Source organism: Euprymna scolopes, chromosome 11 (assembly GCF_053919585.1).
Source record: "Euprymna scolopes isolate OS-2025 chromosome 11, ASM5391958v1, whole genome shotgun sequence".
NCBI lineage: Eukaryota > Metazoa > Mollusca > Cephalopoda > Sepiida > Sepiolidae > Euprymna > Euprymna scolopes.
In genome coordinates, this window is record NC_136492.1 from 44,629,793 (window position 1) to 44,654,503 (window position 24,711).

At 32.9% G+C, this 24,711-nt stretch overlaps 1 protein-coding gene across 1 annotated transcript in view; it reads left to right on the plus strand.

Moving 5' to 3' along the window:
- Positions 1–24,711, plus strand: part of LOC145287848 (myosin-VIIa-like) — a 534,923-nt gene that overhangs the window by 474,344 nt on the left and 35,868 nt on the right. Inside the window, exons 26-36 of the mRNA XM_080135723.1 lie at positions 4,667–4,753; positions 4,966–5,064; positions 7,385–7,629; positions 10,427–10,544; positions 14,518–14,646; positions 14,977–15,150; positions 16,854–17,081; positions 19,461–19,876; positions 21,015–21,187; positions 21,921–22,108; positions 24,094–24,218. Of these exons, the coding sequence (XP_079991849.1) occupies positions 4,667–4,753; positions 4,966–5,064; positions 7,385–7,629; positions 10,427–10,544; positions 14,518–14,646; positions 14,977–15,150; positions 16,854–17,081; positions 19,461–19,876; positions 21,015–21,187; positions 21,921–22,108; positions 24,094–24,218 (1,982 nt within the window). The remainder of the gene's footprint in view (positions 1–4,666; positions 4,754–4,965; positions 5,065–7,384; positions 7,630–10,426; positions 10,545–14,517; positions 14,647–14,976; positions 15,151–16,853; positions 17,082–19,460; positions 19,877–21,014; positions 21,188–21,920; positions 22,109–24,093; positions 24,219–24,711) is intronic.

Here is a 24,711-nt window from a genome sequence, read left to right on the forward strand (position 1 = left end):
AACTATTTAAAAGAAACAAATGTATTCAAACTCCTATAAAGTAAACAAGAAAACTTTATATTACTCTGTACTGGTGCTGTATTCATATTGGGTGAGTTCAGCCAACTTCTCTGTATAAGGAAGTTCCTAGAGAATATTACATTCACAAGCAATTTCAAGTCGCATGATTATCCTGGTCAGAGGAAATGATGATATTAGATTTTACAGGGAATGTTGATGTCCTCCCATATACAGCACTTGACATTCCTAAATCATCACCCATCTGGTACTGACCAAGTTTCACATTACTTTAATGACCTAACAAGAACCGATGTATCAATGTGATTATACCATATTTATTTAACACTTTGGTATAATTTTTAGTAAGTTCAGATTATTTTTAGATATCTTATTTGAAAGCTTTCAGTACTGTTAATGCAATTCATTTTTATACAGCTATTATTATACTAAATGTGAGTTGGTTGACAGTTTTTTCCTCATATTCATTAATAATACAAATTGCATGATAAAATATATCTTATGAAGCCCTAATTTGGGGGTGCAGCGCCACTCTTTAGTCACTGGTGTTTCTATGTCTGAGTTAGAGTCCCATCTATGGATTAAATAAATTCTGTCCTAGCAATTATATTTATAACTTTTATTGTAATTGAATAATAAAAGCAAACTCAAATGAATTGAAATAAAAATTATTAAAGTCACTGATGATCCAATATTAAAAAATAGCTCTGACTAGGCTAATATGCCACCCTCCAAAATAAAAAATGCTAACCTGAGCAACATCTTTGACTTCATTAAAGTAATAATACTTTCCTATAAAATTTAATTTAAACTATCTTTAAAAAAATAAAATCAATACACTAAAAAAAAAGATAAATAAAAAATAGAGTATCCCACTTGGACCATATACGACAATTTGATTTGATATTAAAATAAATCATGGAGATATATATATATATATATATATATATATATATATATATATCATGTAATTAACAGGAAAAGTTTACTAGACAGATGCAAATGTAAGCTCCAGCCCAATATAGGTATGAATGTTTTTATTTATCCCAATCAAATAAAAAGACTCGATACGACAGTATGAAGTAGAGCTTAATACCAGAAGCATAAATGAGAACTGCAAATCAAAATTTATATGTAAAATAAAATTTAAAAAAAATGATAAAATATCCTTATTCTGCAGAGTTTCAAAGAATGTAAGATTCTTCTCTTCAGAGGATAGAATCGAGTTAGCAAATTATCTGAATAGTGAAGCTAAAAATTTGCTGGTTTTTGCATTTTATGAGTCTTCATTCTATGATGGTGGTCATGAGGGTAAAAAAAATGTTTAAAATTTGTCAATTTGAATAAAGAAAGAGAAAAAGAAAAAATCAAACCAGACTGGGTAGTTCCAAGGTGTGATATAGTTTTCCGTAAATATCAAGCGAAGGGGGTATGGGTCTGTTTTTGGAATTTTAAAACAGTTACAAAAGATGCTGGTGAAATTTGATGGTAATTTAATCCTGTGTAGTCACGATGAATAATCCAAAAGGTAAGGGATGATGATTTAATCCATCTTTTCTTATTGAGAGTATTCTGTCGAAAAATAAATTTTATATGTAAATTTCAGTTTGCAGTTCTCATTATGCTTCTGGTAAATTATATATATATATATATATATATATATATATATATATAATTTAACTTTAAACTTTGTAAAATCAGTGCAAAGTAGATTAAAAATTACATTTATTATTTCTTAATCTATAGAGTTTCAAAGATATTTCCCAAACTTACAGATGAACTTTACCATTCGGAGTACAGCTTATACAACATAGATTTTTAATTACCATTCAACCTCAATCTCAATTCATCTATTTTGGGATTTAGATACTCCTACATCCATCTTCTTGCATGGTTTCCACATAGTATATCCTTTAAACTTATATATCTAGATATTATTTTCTGAAAAATTAATTGACCTAAATTTTTAAGTTTTCAATTTATAACCAGCCTATTACTGTTTATTTTGCTAACTATTTTTCTATTGAAAATAAGAGCCATTCTTTGAAAGTCGAGTAAGGAGATTTTCATTTGTACTCCTTGTATCAAACAATAAATGTTGTAATTTCTAATGTATTTTGAATTGATTTTGCAAATGTTTATATCAATGCGCTATCCTGTATTTTGAGCACTTTCACCTGGTTAGGATTATTCTATAAACATTAATTTTAATATTTATCAACTCTTTGAGTTTCCAAAATCATTAATTTTGTAAACTTCAATTTATATTCAATATTTCAATATATATATTTCAACTTATATATAAAGTAAAAAAATATATATATTTCAACTTTATATATATATATATATATATATATATATATATATATATAATAGTATTGGGGTTAGTTAGAAAAAAATGTTTTTAATTGTTCTAATTACCCATGAGTTATAATTAACTAAAAAAGTTATCCATATCTCTTAACCATCTATGTATTTTTCATTTCCTCTCACTCTCTGTTGATTCAGTGACTCTAATATTTCCTAATGCCTTTATGAGAATGTACAGTAAGAGAAACTACTCACATTGCCAACAATTTATATACATGTACATGATATGCCATAAACACATATGGAAATTAGCTGACAGATTCATAAGTCTCTTTATTTTTATATACAAATAATAATTTTAATGTTGTGTAGGGGGGGGGAGATATTGTCTGTGGTGTGTATATCTCATCATGTGTATCTTATATATGAGTGTGTGCATGATATGTATACGTGTGATAAAAATGTGTGGGTGAGTGTATCTCTTTGTCTGAATCTATGTACGTAATCATAATATGTCTAGTGTCTATATATGGTTGTGTTCATAATGTCTTATCTAAGTTAGTACATGGGTGCATGTGCATATAACCAAATGTTACCACACAGTTTTTCTGCCTCTTGGCTTTGTCACTGCAAAGAAAACCGCATGCACAAAAGTCGGAGGTTTCTTTTAATTAATGTTTGGTTTTATTCTTTCTGAGTCTTGGTGGTTCCCATTTTTTCTTATCGGTTTTTAACTCTTTTTGCATTTCTTTCTCTGATGCATCTTTGCGCCAATCTTGACACGTCCAAAATCGGAAATCAGACAGACTTGCACGCAAGAGAAAAGTTATCTTCCTCTCTTTCTTACTACATTCTCTCTCACACGTACCCGATAGATATCATCGTCCCCAGTTACCGAATTTGATATATATCAGCAAATTAAGCCTCTTCTTGCACTAACCAACCTTCACAGGAAAATCACAATTTTCAACATGCTGGCGTAATTATAGATTTCTATATAATAGTAATAATAATTAGATTTATTATTTTTAGCCATACAAGTAAAATGTCTTAAAGTCACCGTTTTGTAACATTGTCCTCAAATCAAAATGAAGAAATCATATTAAGAAAGTTATTTTTATGTATAACTTTGAATTTATTACAGCTGACTCCTCAACCATAGTTGGGGGGAAGCAAAAGAACATTAATTCACTTTAAGCGTCAAGTCTGCTTTGACATTTTTCCTGATACTCTCTCAATCAATATACCTCTAAAACTATTTGTAACTAGCAGTTCAGCCGGGCTTTGCTCGGGCATTATGTAGTGTTCATAATTTTATGTACATATTTAAAAGTTTGACTCATGTCCAGGTAGCCTACATATAAAATTTCAAGTGTTTCGACCCAAAATTGGTGGAGGATTTTGGTAGAGTCTGCAAAGGTCAACTTTTTCAACTTTGACCTCTTGGCAGCCAAATTTTCATCCAAAAACTGATTAAAAAGCTTGCTGCATGTCTGCATACTCTTTATGCAAAATTTCAAATGTTTAAATCCAAAATTGGCTGAATAGTTTGCTAGAGACCGCAAAGTTTAAATCTTTTGAACTTTGACTCCTTAGCAGCCAAATTTCTTGCTGAAAACCAATTAAAAATTTTCTCAAAACTCAATACCCTTTATGTTTAGTCTCGAGTCTGTAGACTGAAAATTAACAGAGTTATTTGGTAGAGAAATGTACACACACAGACACACACAGAGATAATTTCACTTTTATACATTCCTCGATTGGCACATTTCAAAGTAAAAATATTTGCAATTTCAATTTTAGTTTTTACCTTGCAATTATCAAAACACTCACATTTCAAATGCGATATCAACTGACGATCTTGACATACATCTAGTTACCATGCAATATCCTGTTTTTTTTTTCTGATCATTTAATTACAGCTTATGAATTCTTTAATGGCATCAAAGAATAAATAGGAGTAATGGTTCTAAGCAGGGGCTTTCAGAAAGATGCATACGTTTTTTGCTACAATCATGTAGTGAAAACAAGTAAAAAGACTTATTTGAAAATAATGCTGACATGTGTTTAATTTGTCAACAAATTATTTTAGATATAGTGCTGAAAGGAGCAACTTTGTTTTATTTATTTTCAAAAATTTTTTTTATATAATGTTTTTTATTTAGAGCAATAACAGCTCCCAAACTAGCGGAAAAGGTAAAGCATTTTCTAAACAAATCTATTATTTAACATGCATTGATAATTACTCCAGTAATAGCAAACGGATGAAAATGGATCTGTTTTGTTGATATTTCAAGGTATTTTCCACCTTTTTAAAAATATTTTTTCTTTTCCCCAGGCCGCCCTTGCTGTGTGGATAACTATCTTGAGATTCATGGGTGACCTTCCAGAACCAAAGTACCACACCCCTCTGGCAGATGGTCGGGTAAGGATATTAAAATTTTTTTAAACTAGCAGAACTCTGTGAAAATTCCATTGTGCTTTCTACATCAATCTATATAATTTACTGTTAAATTTGAATAATTAGATTTGAGTAATATCTGTTATAGTCGATACTATTAAGAAATTTTTTTTTTCCATAACTGTCACTGTCAGAAATATTTGATTAAAATACATTTTTTTCTTTGCTTTTTCCAGCAAGATAAAACCCCAGTAATGACGAAGATTTATTCAACCCTGGGTCGAAAATTCAACAAAAAAGATTTAGAGGATGCCAGACAAATGGGTGCAGAATTGGTAAGATTTCAGTACTTAACCTAATTACTTTCATACTCTCTATTAAGCTTCAGCCTCTGCCCATCAATGCGATGTTGCATCCCTGTGCTGGTTTTACAATTACTTCCACAAAATGTTCTTTGACAAACTTATTGCACTCATAATGTGTAAAAGTAAATACCCTCAACAAACCCTGACTAACAGTAACATCTCATCCCTTCACTAGACACATCAACATATGCCAGAAACAGCTTTTCTTCTGACTACTTGCTTTTGGAATTCCCTCTTTTTCCTTTGACTGTAATAACATGCAGAAATTTATGCTGAGTATTTGGAGAGTGTTAGTTACCATTACTCCTAGCTCTACTCTAATCCAGAATAGTTGTACATCTAGTCTCTATTTAGTTGCCTCCTCATAAATCCCCTGGAATAAATAAAAAGAAAAACACTATCAAATAATGTAAAATAAACTTTTGTTCATTTTCATTAAAAGAAAAAATTACTTTTTAGTGTGCGCCAAGGTGGCAGTCTGTATGAAAGAAGGAAGGGAGGAAGAAGGTAAAGACTTGAGAGCGTGAGAGAAAAAATGTGTTGTGGCAAAGTGAGAGAAAGAGAGAGTCAAGCAATGTTCTTTGACGTGTAAGAAAAGCTGTCATTTCAGCTACTGAATTTCACTCGGCAAGCAGCGTTGCTGTTGGTTATCCCTTTCTCTGAGAGAAGTTCTCCATGCCTTTTATATTTTATATTTCTTTAGCAGTTCCCAGAGGTTTGCAAAAATATGTTTTTTAACTCGAGCCCTGATTGATCAAAAATTCATATTTTTGACGAACAAAAAGTGCTTTCAGCTACGTCGGCCATTTCTCAAGCATCCTGCTTTTGGACCTAAGAGGTTTGGTGTGGGCCAATGCTGTAATTCTCGTACAAATGAATTTATAAATTTTAATGTGTGTGTGTGTCTTAGAAAAATAAAATAAGAAACAACACAAATCACATACAAGATCAGATTTTTATGTGGAGAAAATCCAGCTTCCCAAAAAGAGGCACTCTGGATTGGCATAACTAAAATTTAAATTCTCTCAGTCTAGAAAGATCTCTTCTTCACTAACCAAGAGAAGAAAAGATAGTGTGTAGTATCAAAACAGATAATACACTTCACTCCTAGCTAAAGAGTAGTAGTACCTGTTAGGGTCCCATCTATGGGTTAAATAGATCAGATGCTAAACTGTTTTTGACATCCTTGATCAAGGTGTTTGAACCTAACCCATCCCACCACCCCCAAATTATCTTTTTCCAAATCCTTTTTTTAATCTACCCTATTTATCAACTATCGTCTACTCTTTCTCTTTACCTGAAACAGTTTGTGGTACGACTTGAAACTGCATTCAATTCATGATTGATGAGTCACTTATTGGTGACCATGATTCTTATGTCCACTCTGACCCAAAGTGGTGGTACCCGTCAAGATCTCATCTACAGGTCAAATAGAATTTATCAATTAAAGACTATTTTGTTCCAGAGCGTGTGGAGATAATTTGTGGATTATTCAAAGTACTGTTCTCATCTTGGCACAATGGATAAAGTGATAAGAAATGATCCATTTGAAGTGAGTCATTTGCAAGTTAATTCCTCAGTATAGGAAATACTAAGAATATAATTAACAATTATTTAAGATTTCTACCTGGTTATGACTGACAGAACAAGAATAAACTACACCTGTGAATTAAAGGGTTCAGTTTGAAGTTCTGTATAGATTCTAGAGTTCAACTAGACACACCTAAAAAAAAAAGTCAGAGTTTACATGAGCCAAAGTAAGTATATAAAATAAAATTTATTAAATATTTGAAAATATTAATACTTTCACCAAAATAATCATTTAGCATGAAATAATCTAAAAAGGTTTGATATGTCTGAACACTAATGTGGTTGCCTGCTAGTCGACATTTTAACCTTTAACTCAGTCCGGCAGAAACTGGGTCATTTTGGTGGCATTCTATCTTGTGGGCTGAGGCATTGTTCTGGGTATCCTTGGAAGGTCCACCCTCCAGATCTTGCCTCCAGTCTTTTGGGTGGAGTAGGTTTTTTGCTCATTATTTGAGGCACCCCAAGTGAGAAAAGCCAACAAGGCTGCCCAGGTAATTTTTAAAAGGTCAGTACTCCTTGAGGAGTGCTGGCGTGACTTTCCCACCTTCCGACTTAAACATAAAAACACCAAAAACTTTCATTGAAAGAAATGCCTCTTCTTTTCACCTTCATGAAAGAGAGTATATTTTATGCTGCAAGCATTTTCTTCTTTAATATTTTTTTTATTTTGTCTTGACATTCCAATGTTCTTTGTTTTCAGGAAAAAGAACCCTTGCTTCAAATGAAACAAGGGAAAAAGAGTATGCGAAGGAAATTGGTCTCGTTGACCTTGAAGAGAAAGTCAAAACTTACCGAGGAAGTAACCCGTAAGATGGAAATCAACAAAAAGTCTGCGGATTTTGAAAGTGGAGGTGCAGGCAATGCTCTGTTGGATGACCGACCAACGTCAAATTTGGAGAAACTTCATTTTATTATTGGAAATGGGATCCTCAGACCTGAATTAAGGTAATTCTTTGGAGATTCATTTCATATTAAATCTTTCACTGCTTTTATACAATAAAGGCAGTAGCATATCTTTGTTTTTTCATATTTCTCGATACTAGGACTAATACTTGAGTCTTTGGAGCATAATATCAATGATTTGACACTGGCCATCACCAGAATATAACCAGAACTTTGCTTACCATTGGATAGGGATGCGTAAGAAAATATTTTCCTTGGATTTTGAGTCAAAAATTACTTTATATTTAGCTTAAAAATTACTTTGTATTTAGCTTAAAAATTACTTTGTATTTAGCTTAAAAATTACTTTGTATTTAGCTTAAAAATTACTTTGTATTTAGCTTAAAAATTACTTTATATTTAGCTTAAAAGTTACTTTATATTTAGCTTAAAAATTACTTTATATTTAGCTTAAAAATTACTTTATATTTAGCTTAAAAATTACTTTATATTTAGCTTAAAAATTACTTTATATTTAGCTTAAAAATTACTTTATATTTAGCTTAAAAATTACTTTATATTTTGCTTAAAAATTACTTTATATTTTGCTTAAAAATTACTTTATATTTTGCTTAAAAATTACTTTATATTTAGCTTAAAAATTACTTTATATTTAGCTTAAAAATTACTTTATATTTAGCTTACAAATTACTTTATATTTAGCTTACAAATTACTTTGTAAATTCAAGTGCTCACATAGTAACTGTTTAATAAAGACCAAAGTGTAGTTATTTGTATGTGTACATACGAATATATATATATATATATATATATATATATATATATATATATATATATATATATATATTTGTATGTGTACATGCATATATATATATATATATATATATATATATATATATATATATATATAGTGTCTTGGAAGTTTTTCAACTCTTAAACTGTATAAAAAACTTATCCAGAGTCTTGAATTAATCTCTTATAATCATTGTCTTAGAAGAATTTATGCTGGTCCTAATATTATTGTAGAGATAATCAGTTAATTAATTACCATGAAAAACTGTTTACCATGAAAACTGTTTCAGGAATTTAGAAACAAAATAGTATTTTATCTCACAGCTCCACAGCAGTATTAATCAAACATCACTTTCCTTCAAAAACTTATATTCAGCCTACCATGCAAAATTAGCAAGTAAATGGATGAAACAATTTTGAATGTTTATATGAAGAGTAAGCGAATAGTAAGTCAGTCAATCCTTTTTCATTTCAAATGAATTCATAAAGAAACTTTCACTTTATTTCTCTGACGAGATATTTTCTGTTACTCAATATGAATCCAGTTGGATCAATGAAAAATAAGATTTCAATCAATATACAGTATAAAATGCTGTGAATGCTCTCAGATTATAGAATTCAAAACAAGTCAAATGAACAAGACAATCACGATAAAACTATCAAAACAAATGCTTCATCAAGCGAAAAGACAAGATGGAAATATCCGTCTGATGACCAAAGCTGCCAGTGGTGTAAAGGATGGCAGTACTGCCATAGCCACCAAAACCGTGTTGGCAGCCCTGGTTGTTGACTGATGAATACAGGATATAACATGTACAGTTACACGTTGTATGAAGACAATTTTAGACTACTTTCATTGTCTCAATGTTTCAACTCTTGAACTTTACAATCTTCTTTGGGTATCTTTGTCATAATCAATTACATTCTGGGAATTCTGAACTTTATCTTTTATTTAAGTTATTGTGTACTGTCAACCTCAGTTGGATGAATAAAAGGTTCAGTCTTTCTGGGGATGCAGAAGAATTACATGTCACACTGTTCAATGGATTTGTGGTGTGCACCTTGATGACAGCTCAGACTCCCTGCTCTGTTGGATTCACCTCTGTGTTGCAATTGTCTATGCATGGATATGTTGAATGAAACTATAGTTGAATAAACAAATACTAATTGAAAGTAAGTGAGGTAAAGGCAAGCTGAGAAAGATTTGGTATGTATTTATCTCCTCTCACTGTGTGGAAATGTAACACAAGGTTCGAAGGTGGGCAGAATGAGTCAGTGCCCCTAAAGAAGGAACACTCTGATCCTGCAAAATAAAGGCTTGAGTAGCCCCATCAGCACTCCTCAGTGAGAGCCCCTCAGACAACAAGCAATAAATTTGCTCCATCCAAAAGTTGAGAGGCAAGGTCTGTGAGGGTAGACATATTAGGACATATCCAGAACAGATGCCTCTGCCCAACAATCGAAATAGCCCAATCTTGACTGGTATGAAACACTAATTGCAACTGAATGCCAAATTGCTGCGGGTTTAAAGATTTGGTATGGCTTGCTTAAAAATGACCTAAATCAATGACTCATCAAGATCAATGTAAATAATAATTTTATGATTAATTTATGACTTTATTTGAACTTCCACATGTGAACCCTGTTGCTGGCCATAATGTTGTTGTCACCATAGATGGAAACTGTTCGGAGATAAACTATATGGCAACAATCATTGTCCAGTTAGTTATGTCATGTGCCTCGGATCTTTTAAACATTTCCTTTCCTTCACCTGTTATCAAGTTTTGTCTTTCACCAACTATTTCAAAAATAACTTTTCTTAAAATATTATGTTCGACAAATTGTTGTTCAGTATTTCTCAACCTCTCCTTGTGCCTCTAGCATTCCTACTCTAGTGTAAAAAACAATAAGAATACAATCGTTATCATTTTCTTTTTTTTTTACTTTCTCTTCAATTTATCATTGTTTAAATTTTAATTTCGAATTGTTTTTTGGTAAAATAATAAAAAGAAAATGATTTCTATTTTTTTTTTTGTTTTGTTTTCAGAGATGAAATCTATTGTCAGATCTGTAAGCAGTTAACGCAGAATCCTTCCAAGAGTAGTCATGCTCGTGGCTGGATTCTTCTTTCTTTGTGTGTCGGATGCTTTGCTCCTTCAGAAATCGTAAGTTTCATACGTGAAAAAAATAAATAAATAAAAACATAAGTAGTTTTTTTTTTTCATTTTAAGCAATTTTTTAGTTTTTTAAACATTCAGATGCATTTATAATCATTGAATATGAATTCTGAATTAAAAATACAAATGTTGAAAGAGTATCAAATATATTGATTGGATGAGAAGATTCAAACTGTTATGTGAGTTTCATTTAATGTTCTTTTACATTATGATATTAGTTATTCCAATTGTCAAAATTATTCCTTATTATAAAAACCATACATAGAAGAATCCTTTTGAATGATCATCAATTTTCAAAAATGTTAATATCAGTGATGAAAGTGTTTCAGGTTTTCTGATTTTTGTATATGAGTGATATAATCAAATGCTTCAAATTGAAAGAGAAAAGAAGCTGACAAGGCATTAACTTTAAGGATCAAATTGATATCCACAAAATCAACTGGAATAACAATTCACCATCACAAAAGATGAAAAAGGAAATGGAGCAGCAAAAATGTAAACTATCAGAAGTACATGAACTGAAGAAGTTTTTAAAACATCAAAATTTAAACGTGTGTAGTGTGAACTAAAGTCATAGTTTTTCCGAAAATGTAATTTAATAAACAGAATTTAAAAAATATTTTAGTTTAAATCTTTCTACAGTTATTTTAGAATTTCAACATAGATCATCATTAGGGCTATGACAACAAATCATCATATTACAAATGATCTTCATTTTTACTTTTGTTATATATGTTGATTCCATGTACATATAGTTTTGTTACTAAAAAAAAATTTTCAATTGAAATTTCTATAAAATTTGAAGCTCAAATATCACCAAACCCATCACAGCCTTTTATTTTTCCTTCTATTTATCAGTTAAGATAAAAACGAAATACAATAAGTCTTCAGATGTACCTCTTCATCGTATTGTATATTGATACTCTATGGCTGACTGGGATAGCTTCCGTACATTCATATCTGATCTACCTCTGCATTCCATGTTTAAAAAGGATATGTCCTCTATAGTATCAGACCTGACCGAATGGTTAATTGTAGGCATAGACCGATTCATACCATCTAAAAAATTCCAACAAAAACCTAACAGCCAGCCATGCTTCTCCCCAGAATGTGCTGCTGCCATCGCGCACAAAAATCACTTTTTCTATAGCTACCAACATAATAGATGCACTGTGACTAAAGCTGCTTTCAGGACTGCCAGCAACCACTGTAAAAGAGTAATAAAAATGCAAGAGAGCTATATGCTCACTCTGTTAAATCTAAAGTAGCTGATCAGCGGCTTGGTTCCCACCAGTTTTGGCAAATAACAAATAGGATCCTGAACACGAGTGTGCGTTCTATCCCAACCATTATCAATGAACCTGAGGTTATCTCGTTGGCATCAGACAAGGTCAAACTATTTGCCAAGATCTTTGCAGCTAATTCTCCCCTATGCGACGAAGGCCATCAACTCCCCATATTTCCTCCTATAACACAGAACATGCTGGGTAACGTACAAATATCTGTGCATGAGGTCGCCAAGCTAATCAAGAATCTTGATTCTAGTAAAGCAACTGGCCCTGACGGCATCCCAATTATAGTGTTAAAAAAGCTTCAACCAGAACTTGCTCCCATACTTACAAAACTGTTTAAGCGTTGCCTTAAGAAGAAGTGCTTTCCAACACCCTGGAAAACCTCATCAGTATGCCCTGTATTTAAGAATTCAGGTGATAAGTCATCTCTCTCTCAGTACAGACCAATAAGTCTCCTGTGTGTCATGAGTAAATTGCTGGAATCCATATTAAATAGAGAAATAGTCAACCACCTCAGCAGAAACAACCTTCTTAGTGGTATGCAACATGGTTTCCATTCTGCAAGATTTACCGCAGATGTGCTAACGGTTATATCTCATAGGATTAGTGAATCTCTTGACAAAGGCTTCCTTTCTAGGGCAATTGCTCTTGACATATCAAAGGCTTTTGATAAGGTATGACATAAAGGCCTACTTCACAAGATTTCCAGCTATGGTATTACTGGAAATGTTTTCTCTATCATTAAATTATTTCTCTCTGATAGGCTCATCAGAGTAGTGGTCGATGGACAAAAATCAGAGGCCTGTAGTATTAATGTTGGAGTTCCTCAGGGGTCCATCCTGGGCCCAACTCTCTTCCTGATCTACATCAATGATCTCCCTAAACACATACTTATTTAATTTGTTGACATCTATACTGATGACACGACCATCTACAGCAACACATCAAAGGATGTAAATGACAAAATTCTCTCTGATTCTCTCTCCTCTGATCTCGAGCGTGTGGTTCAGTGGGGGAAGACATGGCTAGTTACCTTTAATGCATCTAAAACCAAACTCCTATCCTTACATCATCAACGCTCTGACCCCTATCTGATATCAATTGAAATGGATGGCTCTTGTCTAGGAGAAGCCTCATGTCTTGACAAGTTTCTGGGCTTGACCTTTACTCCTGATCTGAAAAGATATCTCACTACTGATGCAATTCTCTATCTATATAAAAGCCAAGTACGTCCAAGGATGGAGTACTGCTGCCATATCTGGGCAGGAGCTGCTAAAAACAGCCTATCCTGCCTTGACAGAGTACAAAATAGACTTTGTGGCTTAGTGGGGGATGCCCTTTTCTCTTCCCTGCAACCTCTCTCCCACAGAAGAGACGTTGCGAGCCTATCTTTGTTTTATCGTTATTTCCATGGCAGATGCTCATCTGAACTCCAATCTCCGGTCCCCCCTCACCAATCTTTTACGAAAAACACCTGTCTAGCTGAAACCACTGTCAAAAATTTTCCCCACTCTTTATCTGTGCCTAAATCAAAACGTAGATTCCATGAACAAAGCTTCTTTCTTAGAACTGCACGCCTGTGGAACTATGTTCCGTCTGTCTGCTTCCCACTTGACTACAACCTGGATGTCTTCAAGTCCAATGTAAACAAATTCCTGATGAACCACCCCTTTAACTAGACATTTTATTAAATCTGCACACTAATGTACTGTACATGCAATAACCCTTATCCCTGAGTCACTTCCGGGCCTTGATAAGTGGTGACCATCTTGTAAAAAAAAAACAAAAAAAACATCCTTGGTGTATGATTACTATTTCCTGTTATTTTCGGTGTTCTGTGACCAGTAGTTTAAGAGTTTATCGGTTAGATATTTTCACATACATATATCTGCTGTTTTAATATAGATAATACATTAATGTTTCAGAATTTTTGAGATGAGGATTGATATCTCTTTTTTAAATGCTGTTCTCATTTATTATTTATAATTAACTAGCAGGGTCACTCAGTGTTGCTTGGAGCAAAAGTGTAACATATTTCTATTAAAACTTCTACCTTTCTCTCCCCTGGTTTTACTCTTCCTCTCCCCATTCCCTATCTACTCTCTATCTAACCTGTTCCTGTCTCGGGACATATACACACACTTTTAAAGATTACTCGAATGAATCAGCTAAGGGAAATAACCTCTTGAAAAAATCAGTTATTTCCCTTTAGCTAGTTGCTAAAAAACGGAACCTTTCTGGTGAAATCTGCTCTAATTTGGGGTCAAATTTCAGATATTATTCATTCAGGATAATGCTGAATTTTGCAGGTGTTTGTTTTGTAGTTTTAGAGTTTAAGTTGGACATACAGAGTCAACTGCCCTTTAGGAAATCGATGGTTTTAATATTGTATTAAATTATATACTTGGCCTATTTAAGAGGTTCTTAGCACTCTTGTTTTACTCTCCACCAGTCTTCTGTACAATTTTTACTTCATTTCATACAAGTACAGACGTTTTTCCTTATCCCTCCATATGTGGTTAGCCGTACTCAACTTTTCAATATCTCCACTTAATATATTAATGCAAATTGAAAATCTATTCTGAATCTGCAATTTTATGATATTCTCTAATTATTTTGTCAAATTTTTTATAAATCTATGTAAATTTGTTTCTGTCTTTCTTTTACAGTTCATTAACTACCTTCGTTCGTTTATCTCTGATGGTCCGACTGGCTATGCTCCCTACTGTGGAGAGCGCCTCTGGAGGACATTTGTCAATGGCACCCGGAATCAACCTCCTAGCTGGTTGGAGTTACAAGTAAGAATCTGTTCACTATTTTCAAACAAATTAACCCTTTCAGGGAAGGGATTCCTCTTTTTTTAGTTAATTTTTAACCTAAAATATCCAATTTCATGACCTGTATTTTGATAATAAACTTTCTAGTTTTCTCTTCAATTTGAATTCTAGATTTTTTAAATATTTTTCCACCATTTAAAAAATAGAACGAATTGATTGAAGATTTGAATTCATTTGCAACAATTTATCAATTTTTTTTATTTAATATTATTTCAAGATCTAAGTGTTAAAAATTTCTTCATTTTTTTAATATTTTTTCTGAAGATCTAAATGTTACCAATTTTTTTGCAGTCTACAAAATCCAAAAAACCTCTGTTACTGCCAATTACCTTCATGGATGGAACAACAAAAACCCTTCTTGCCGATTCTGCCACAACCGCCAAGGAATTGTGCCAGCAACTGTCAGATAAAGTTGGGCTCATTGACCAATTTGGATTTTCACTTTACATTGCTCTTTATGACAAGGTAAGAAACTGTTAGGAATCTAGGTATGTCTAAAAGGTAGGGTGGAAGGATGTAAAAAACGTAAAGCAGCAAGAAGATTGTGTGACAACCAACATTCCTGAACTTGCAGACCTGTCAATCAATCAATCAGTTGAAGAATAGAATGAGGACAGGATGTCTTAGGGGTAGTCACCACATGGTAGATTGTGTTCTGCAGTAGACAAAATATTTGATGATAAATAAATACAATTAATTTTACTCTGTTAAATTTGTAAGTTAAAAAGCCAATACAATGCAGAATTTAAAAAAAAACAAACCTTAATTTATTTAAAAATAACTAAGTTTTGACAATATACATCTTCATCAGACATAGAATCGGTTTTTGTTTTTTCTTTTTGTTTCCTCGTCTTGTTTTTTTGTATGTAAGGCAGTTTTAAAACACTTCTTCTACATTAACATCTACATTCTTTATTTTCCTATTTTGTATTTTGATTGGTGGACAATATCAAGGTTGACAATAGATGCATCAACTTCACATATCCACTCTGGACCACTGATGCAATGAAAGGAAAGAGTTTTAGTAAAACGATGACTCCTGCGATTCTTACATTTAACAACCATTACACATACTATGCTTTCGGTGCACCTTGACAATACACCATACCTCAGCTGCATGAGCTGCAATGTGTTGGTGTTGTCATCTCAGTTTTGAAGGAATATTTTGAGTTTTTCCTTTTTTCCGTTTCTTGATTACCTCCCACCCTCATCCTCTCAATTGAATACTTATCTCAAAACAGTTCTCTGTTCAACAGCTACTTAGGCAATCGGGAGTCTGACATTCTGATTACATGTCCGGCTCATGGGGATTGGAATTTTAAAAGAAAAGGTTTTGATATGGTAAAGTCCACTCATTCCAGAATTTCCATGTCAGGAACTTTGTCTTACCACTTGACATGTAAGATTCTGTGGCAAGAGCGCTGCTTTTGTTTCACATCCCTTAAATCTAAAACTATAATCATCTGACAGCTACTTTTGGATTTAAATGACTACCTGATATACTGCTGAAAAACTCATTGTTAAAGACGATAAAGACAATAATGAGTTATTACTAAATAGAAATACATGAAAAATATGTATTAAAGCCAACAAGGATAAAATATTAGTTTTACATTATATTCAGCCATTACATCTATTTTACATGATGATGTACATTGAACGAGATTTCAAAATTGATTTTCAAACTAACCAATCTCTGGCCAGGACTTCCTTTATCCTTTTTTATTAAGTCCATCCTTATCAATTCATCCTGTGTTTTCTTTGGATTTCCCTTGTCAACTGACCTTGTTACCTCAACTGTTCTACATCTACTACCCCAGAGTACTGATTTGATCAAATGAAGAACTTCTGTATATCTGTGTTCAGAATCATACAAATCATCATCGTATATTTGGTTTAATGTCCATTTTACATACTGACATGTGTTGGACGGCTTTTAAAAAATGACTAACCTATCTCTGGCCAGATCTTTATTTATTTCTATTTCTCTTAAATTCATATTTATCATATTAACCTGTTTTCCTTAACCTTCCTCTGCCGACTAACTATTCAATCTCAACAGTTCTGCATCTACTAACCCAAGCATTGTTTGTCTATAAAATAATGAAACTATTTTCTTTGAGATGAAATGAATTCGATGTCTTATTTTTGCTCTCCAAACTTTTCAGGTGTCTTCTTTGGGTAGTGGTGGTGATCACGTGATGGATGCTATTTCGCAATGTGAGCAATATGCCAAAGAGCAGGGAGCACAAGAAAAGAATGCACCATGGCGCTTATTCTTTAGGAAGGAAATATTTGCTCCTTGGCACGACCCGACTGAAGATCCGATTGCTACACATTTAATTTATCAACAAGTTGTCCGGGGAATTCAGTTTGGAGAATACAGGTGTGATAAGGTGAGTGCATCATTTTGGGTCTTTAACAGTTTTATCCTTTTTCTTTTTAAGCTTGAGTAAATCTTTTTCTTTTCATATACCATTGTATGTGTTGGATTATTAATCATTTACAGGTACAGCATAAATAAATATGTTTGAAAACATGCTATTCTATGAGTAAATATATTTGAAGATATATATACATATATATATATTTACATATTATATTTTAATGTATGCAGATTTTGTATTTATTATTATAGAGTCAATTCTCTATTGATTACTATATTGTACTTAATATATAGTCGTGATTTTAAAAATAAAAAAAATATGACTTGGTGTCATCAGCTAGAATCGAAACCAAAAAAGCTCTTCAGCCTTATTCTTTATTCTCTGAGCTATGTCCATACATTAAAAAAATCAAGTTGTTTAATCTATAAATGCATATTTTCACATATGTAGAAGAGCACTTTAAGTCGACTTATACCTGCCAAGTTCCAATTCTTTTAATTTTGCCCCATTAGTAACTATTTTTACCAATTTTAGACCAAATCGAATTTCATAAATCCAAATTCCCCTATGCATCAAGTTTCAAATCTGTAAACACACACACATATATAATTATATTTTAAACAATATATATGCCGCTCCCCATTTGGGGGTACCAAATTCATAAAAGGGAAAATTATTCTCAACTCGCATTTAGGAAAAATGCACTTTCATATAAATAATCGAATTTATTCAAAACAAAATCAAATATATAATGGCATAATCATGTGACGCACCAGTTCTCATAAGCAACAATTTATTTCAGATGATTTAAATCTAATTTAAACTGAAGCATATAAAAGCATCTAAATTTTAAATAAAACGGTAATAAAAAATTGCCTGAAGATGACTGAGGAAATTCAGTTGAAAATACTTGCAACAAAAAAAAAAATCAGACGAAAACGACTGCAGAACTTTCCAACCCAAATTCGACTGAGACATAAGAATGACTATTCAAAAAATGGAAGAATTACAACAAAAGATCATTAAGCAAAAACACTCGATATCAATATCTGTCTAAATATATATATGTGTGTGTGTGTGTTTGTGTGTGTGCCATCTACACTGTTTTGCTGTGTCACAGTTCTTCAGTATAGCTAATCCCATCACAAGCCAGGGATCAAACCAATAACCATTGTGTTGTTGTCAATGCCTCTAAAAAATGTATATATTATTCCATAAGTAAATACATTTGAAAAGAATATATATATATATATATGAGATTTAGGAGGCCATCACAATGTGGGAAATGGAATGAAGTTGGTGTTGAAGAAGAAAGTCAAAAACAAGTGACAATCTTTAAATCAATATTTATTCAGTTGCGTTGTATCAATATGTCTTATTTGAAGAGGTGCAGTGTGTGTGTGTGTGACGATGTTCCATGATATATTTTGGGAAAGCCCCTTTGTCAAATGGTGGATGTTACAGATCTATTCAAAGCATGCTAGATGGAAGTATAAAAATAAAGCCATCTCACACAATGCTTCAAGCAAACTACATCTCATTTATACATATATATGTATGTGTGTGTATTCCACAATCGTTTGTGGTTTGCTTAATCTGTGCTAGTCAATGGATTTGTATGTGGTGTCATGGCTCAGATGGCAGGATACTCGCCTTGCATAGTTTTGAATCCTGAGTTTGAATATGTTTTACTGATGAGCCCAAAGGAAAGTGAAACTCGAGTCTAGGACTTCCTATCTATGACTTTCATGGTTTGTGCGACATTGTTTGCTTGTGGAAATAATCATATTGTAGTAGTAATGTAACAATCTTACTGCAAAGAGACAAACCGTGTGTTCTTTCTGCCGATCACACATGGAACAAAAAAAATGAAAATTCAAAAAGTGTACCTGGTTTTATGTAAGAAAACACATGACTGGGCGAACTTTAAGGCGGATAAAAGAACTCTGCTTGGAGGGAAAGGAGGCAGTTCTTTGTTATGTCTTGTGTGGATGGAAACATTATGATCAGTCGCGATCTTGCATAACACATATCATCTTACATAGAAAAATCTAATATATTTTTATATATATATATATATATATATATAGAGAGAGAGAGAGAGAGTTCTATTAAAAAATATATTCCTGACATTAAACTATTAATAAGACTAAATGAATATAAAAAAATTATTTAAGGCAATCACTTTTTGGCATACATTCAAATCATCTCTCTCCTAACTACAAATTAAAAAAAAAATGAGAATATATAAATAAAAATATATAAGTAGAAAAAAGAATGTATAAGTAAAAATAATCATATATTAACAAATTTGACTGTGTTTGATTTAATAAATAATATGTACTTTAATCCAAAAGTGCTCTATATTATGTTCTTTTAATTTTTCAGGATGATGACTTGGCAATGATTGCTGCTCAGCAATATTTTATTGGTTACGACATTAACATCCAGAATGAACGTCTCCACAGTTTGCTACAGACATACATCCCAGAGAACCGATTGAACGCCAAAGGTCTTCAAAACTGGGTGAATCTTGTGATATCTAAGTTGAAGTCTGCCTACTTTGCCAACGTGAATAACCAGAAACCAATCAAAGTGAAAGAAGACATTGTCAGTTATGCAAAATACAAGTGGCCACTGCTGTTTTCTCGTTTCTATGAAGCCTACAAGTTTGCAGGGCCAAGTTTGCCCAAGAATGATGTGATCATTGCAGTCAACTGGACCGGAGTCTATGTTGTAGATGATCAAGAACAAGTATTGCTAGAATTGACTTTCCCTGAAATTACTGCTGTATCTAGTAGTCGGTGAGTCACCAAACAACGATTTCATTTTAATCTTAACTTAAATTTTTCCAAGTCCAGCACATCAGTTGTGTAAAAAAAAAAAAAAAAAAAAAAAAAAAAATTATTTAAAAAAAAACAACTTATTCGTTTAAATGTTTATAATGCCTTTACGTTTGCACATATAAATCTGACAGTGTAACTGGAAAGACTTTTTTTTTTAATATTATTTTTTTTAATTAGCCTGAAAGTTTAACTACGTATCAGGTAGACTATGAAACAACACCATGATGATTTGTAATGATGGCTGTGATTGGGTAGAATTTGATTATTAAAGAAGCGGCTCAAGAATTTGTTTTACAGCAGGGGAAGACTATGGATTGAAGCTCAGTCAAGCACTATAGTAACAGGCTCATGCATAGTTGTTGATTTGTAGCAATATATGTTGTGGTCAATGGAGGGGGGGGGGGTTAGCCGAGGAGTCCACAAGTGTCACATTCACTCTGACCAGTTGCATTGTCAATAGCTTTGCACTCACATTGCAGCAAACCAAGATCAAAGTGTAGTATCTGGTCTTCAGATGCTACACTTCAATTTTTTGTTCTGTCAGTGGAGGAGAAATCTTTCATGACTGAGATAATTTTAAATTTTTGTTCCTTTTCTCCATGTTAAAAAACGACTCTGGTTTCTAACTCTGTATTTTTTTTTGGCGGGGGCATTGTAAATAGGAACTGATGTTGATGCCACTGGTCTGAATGGGACTCTGTTTTGTCAGAGAAAATGTTCTCTGGATTTCAGGGAGAAAAAATGGACAAGTTTGCAAGTTGAAAGGATTGATTAATTTCAGTACTATTAGAAAGAGATTAAAAACAAACGATAGGTGTCTTTACAAAAAGGGAGATATCACCCATCCTGGCAGATTTCATTCTAGGCTAGGGAGTTTGATGATACCTTAGCATAACGGACTTCAATTGTTTGAAAGCAAAAAGAGAGGGATTCCAGTTTGCATAGATATTACAAGTAAAGTTAATTACTCTATGATAAAGCTTGCCTATTTACATGAAGAAAAAATCAAAACATGTGACTGCTATTACCCATAAGCTATCAAACATTTTTTGTGTGTCTTGCATGATACAGAATATATTTTTTTATTTTGTTTCAGGACCCGTAAACTCCATGGGCAGAGTTTCACGTTGGCTACAATTAAAGGTGAAGAATATACATTTACTTCACCAAATTCTGAGGACATAAAGGATTTGATTGTGACATTTTTAGAAGGTTTGAAAAAACGTTCTCGATTTGTTATAGCCCTCCATGACTACAATCCACCACCTGGTAAGGAACATTTTTAAATTAAATTTTTTAATTAAATTTTCTTAAATTTAACAAATATCGGAATTTTCATAAAGTGTTTCAACTCCTTTTATTTACATTGCATAAAACTAAAAATGGCCCGTATTTTAGACCTTTATGCCTATATATGTTATGTATGCTATCTATGCTGTATTCCAAAATTATAATGATTAATTAGTTTAGGAGTGAATCCTGTACATAGAAATAAATAAAGATATAAACGAAATGATTGTGCATACAAATGCATGTGGAATAGTGTCACAGGTAAAGCAAAAAAAAAAAAAAAAGAACACTATGAGAAAGAACGATCACATTAGAGATGTGGATAACGTTAGTGATCACGTGCGAGGCATGAATGACGCTCGAGAAAACAATCACATGGTGGATGTCACAATGGTAACAAGAGAATGAGGAAATAAATGTTGAACAAAACAAAAAGCTGAAGTTCTTTCCTATTCTTGGTCTCCTTTGCGATAGGATATATACAATGTGTTGGTTCCTGGACAACATTACAGTTGTATGATTTAGTTTTTGAATTTTAACCAGTACAAAAAGATATTCAAAACCTATAGAAGAGAAAGATGTTAAAACAAATTGTATTTCATAAGGTTATTTTTGCTTAGGTGATTAACTATTTCTCTATTTTTCACAGATTCATTCCATATGCCTTATTAATAAAGTCACTTTCTTTTTCTCTCCCCCTCCTTTCTGCCAGGTGACAGTACATCTTTCTTGACGTTCCAGAAAGGTGATCTCATTACTCTTGAGCAACAGACTGGAGAGCAAGTTCTTAATTCTGGCTGGTCTTATGGCCAGTGTCTTCGGACAAGACGCAGCGGTGACTTCCCGGCAGAATGTGTGTATGTTCTTCCTACAATCACAAAGCCACCAGAGGAAATTGTCGTAAGTACTTTTGCAATACATAGCATCGTACACTGTTCAGTCGCAAGTAGGTGATACGAGGAGGGCATCCTGTGAATTGAAGTTTTTTTTACTAATTGCTTATCAATGTTAATTATCCAAGTTGGCAGAAATAAAATACTTCACATAGGTACACATGAATTTATAAAAAGAAAAAAACATAATTGATTGTAGAAAATGAAATAATTATTTATTGACATCACCTGCCTAGAAGAAAAAAATGTGGATTGTCATAAATTAAATAATTGTTGATTGAAATCATTTTCAAATGTAAGCAGCAAAGGAAAATGCCCAAATATTAAACTCGACTATTGAAATGTGACTACATTGACAGCAAAGACAAAATCCAACAATGAATGTGTGTCACAAATTGTTACATAATATCTAATGGAAATTGAAATCATCAATAAGATCTTGTCAAATTCTTGTGTGCGCATCTTCCTTCCTCATCAATCTGTACTCATTCAGTGCCATCCACAATAAATGATTGGCACCACAAGATCATTGGAAACAATGGACGAAATCGACAAAAGATTACTTAAGATGAATTGATGATCAAAAAGAAATGTTCAACAAGTATGTGAGATGACGATCATGTTGTAGTTGGTTGAGAAGCAGGCTTGTGGTATTTTGTTCCCCAGATAGAATATTCTGGGAAAGAAACTTTGTTCATGGAAGTTTACTTTTTGGTAATTGTAACTAGGCAAGTAGTTGCTGTGAATGTTTTACAGGGGGGGGGGTATTTGATCTCAGTCAAGCACCTACCTTGAATGTAACAACATAGTAGAAAGAGGTTAGCAAACTCATTTCTGTGAAAGGGGTGTAGGAAAGAAAAGAGATAATACTCCACTATATTGTGAAATAGGTTTTATCAGGGCAAAAAAGAGTGAGTGGCACTTCAGCTAAATGAATAAAAATGGTAAATGTCTAAAAATTTCCATTATTAGATTTTACTGAAAATCAGGATTAATATCGATTTACATGAATCAAACAAAAAAATGTTGCTCTTCTCCTTAAAAGGATTGAAAATTTCCTCAGATTACATTTAGATAATGAGATTGTCCAGAACTTCTATTACTTGGTGATATCATATACAGGAAAATGTTGGTGTGATTTCAAGAATTAGGGATGGGTGGAATAAGTTCAGGGATTCAAGAAAATAATCTTTTAGACATATGTGCATAGTGTGATGGTGCGTGAAAGTAGAACCTCATCAGTGGGGATTGAGGATATGTGTTGCATGGTGAGAAGTAATGAGAATAATACAATGGATGTCTAATATGAAAGTCAAAGATAGGCTTAAATCTGATAAGCTTAGAGCAGGAGTCTCTAAACTATGGCCCGTGGGCCAAATTCTTTAATCTGGCCCTCAGAGCTCTTACAGAAAACAAAAAAATATTCATAAAAAATTTTTTTAATCTAAATGTGTGAAAGTAGTATGCTGGGGTTTTTTTTTGTTCAGAATATGATTAAAAAAATAATTTCACAAAAAACAAAGCAGTATAGTGAGCTGTGGGTAGAACAGGAGACTTCATCGATATGGTTACATTGAAAGAAAAGATTAGTATGCTTGGGTTAGATGTAGAACAGTTGGGGTAGAAGGATCAGTTCAAAGAGGAGACCAAGTAAAATATGATAGAAAGTGATAAGGACAGACTTGAGAGAATGATAGACCTGGGTAGAGTGGAAATCAATTTCTCAAAGTCGTCTAACATATGCCAGCATGTAAAAAAGACATTAAACCAAATATGATGGCAAAAAGTGCAGTCCTTAATTGTTTTATTGAAATCCAACAAAAGTTGTCATCAGTCAGTGTTCACATTATTCAAGAAGTAGTGATTGAAAAACGAGATAAATCCTATTTATTTTATTTTTTTAAGTCTGAAAACGTAATTTAAAAAAAATTTATTTGACATGTTTCTATATCTTCTAAAAAAAATGTTGTTTTTTTTTTTTTTTGTAACTAGGGCTTGTTTGCCCGTGGAGCTGAGTACACTGCAAGAGATGTGACACCAACCATGGAAAACCCGAATATAACTGAACAAAATGAGAAACCCCATACACTGGAGAATTTCTCGTTTGATCATTTCCGGTAAGAATAATAGTTTTCTTTTAGCTTTTATTCTCTCACACTTAAATTTGTTGCTAAGATCGTTGGACAAATGATTGCATCATTTTACCACTCCAGAAGATATCTAGCTCCTGATGCAATCCTCTAGATGTATAAGATCAAGATACATCCTAAAACGGAATAGTTACCATATCTGGGCAGGAGCTGCTCAGAGCATCCGATGCTGCTTTGACAAAGTTCAAAATCGGTTTTGAAGCCTAGCAGGTGATGCCCTTTTTTTTCCCTGCAACCTCTTTTCCACAGAAGAGTCGTTACAAGCCTGTCTCTGCTCTATCGTTATTTTCATGACAAGCTTCAATCCTCCCTTGCCAAACTTTCACAAAAATCTACAACGACCATCAAGTTTCCCCCACTCTCTACCTCTCTCTAAATCTAAACCCAAATTCTATAAACAAAGCTTCTTCTTCTAGAACTGCCCAACTGTGGAACTCTGTTCCGCTGGCCTGCTTTCCAG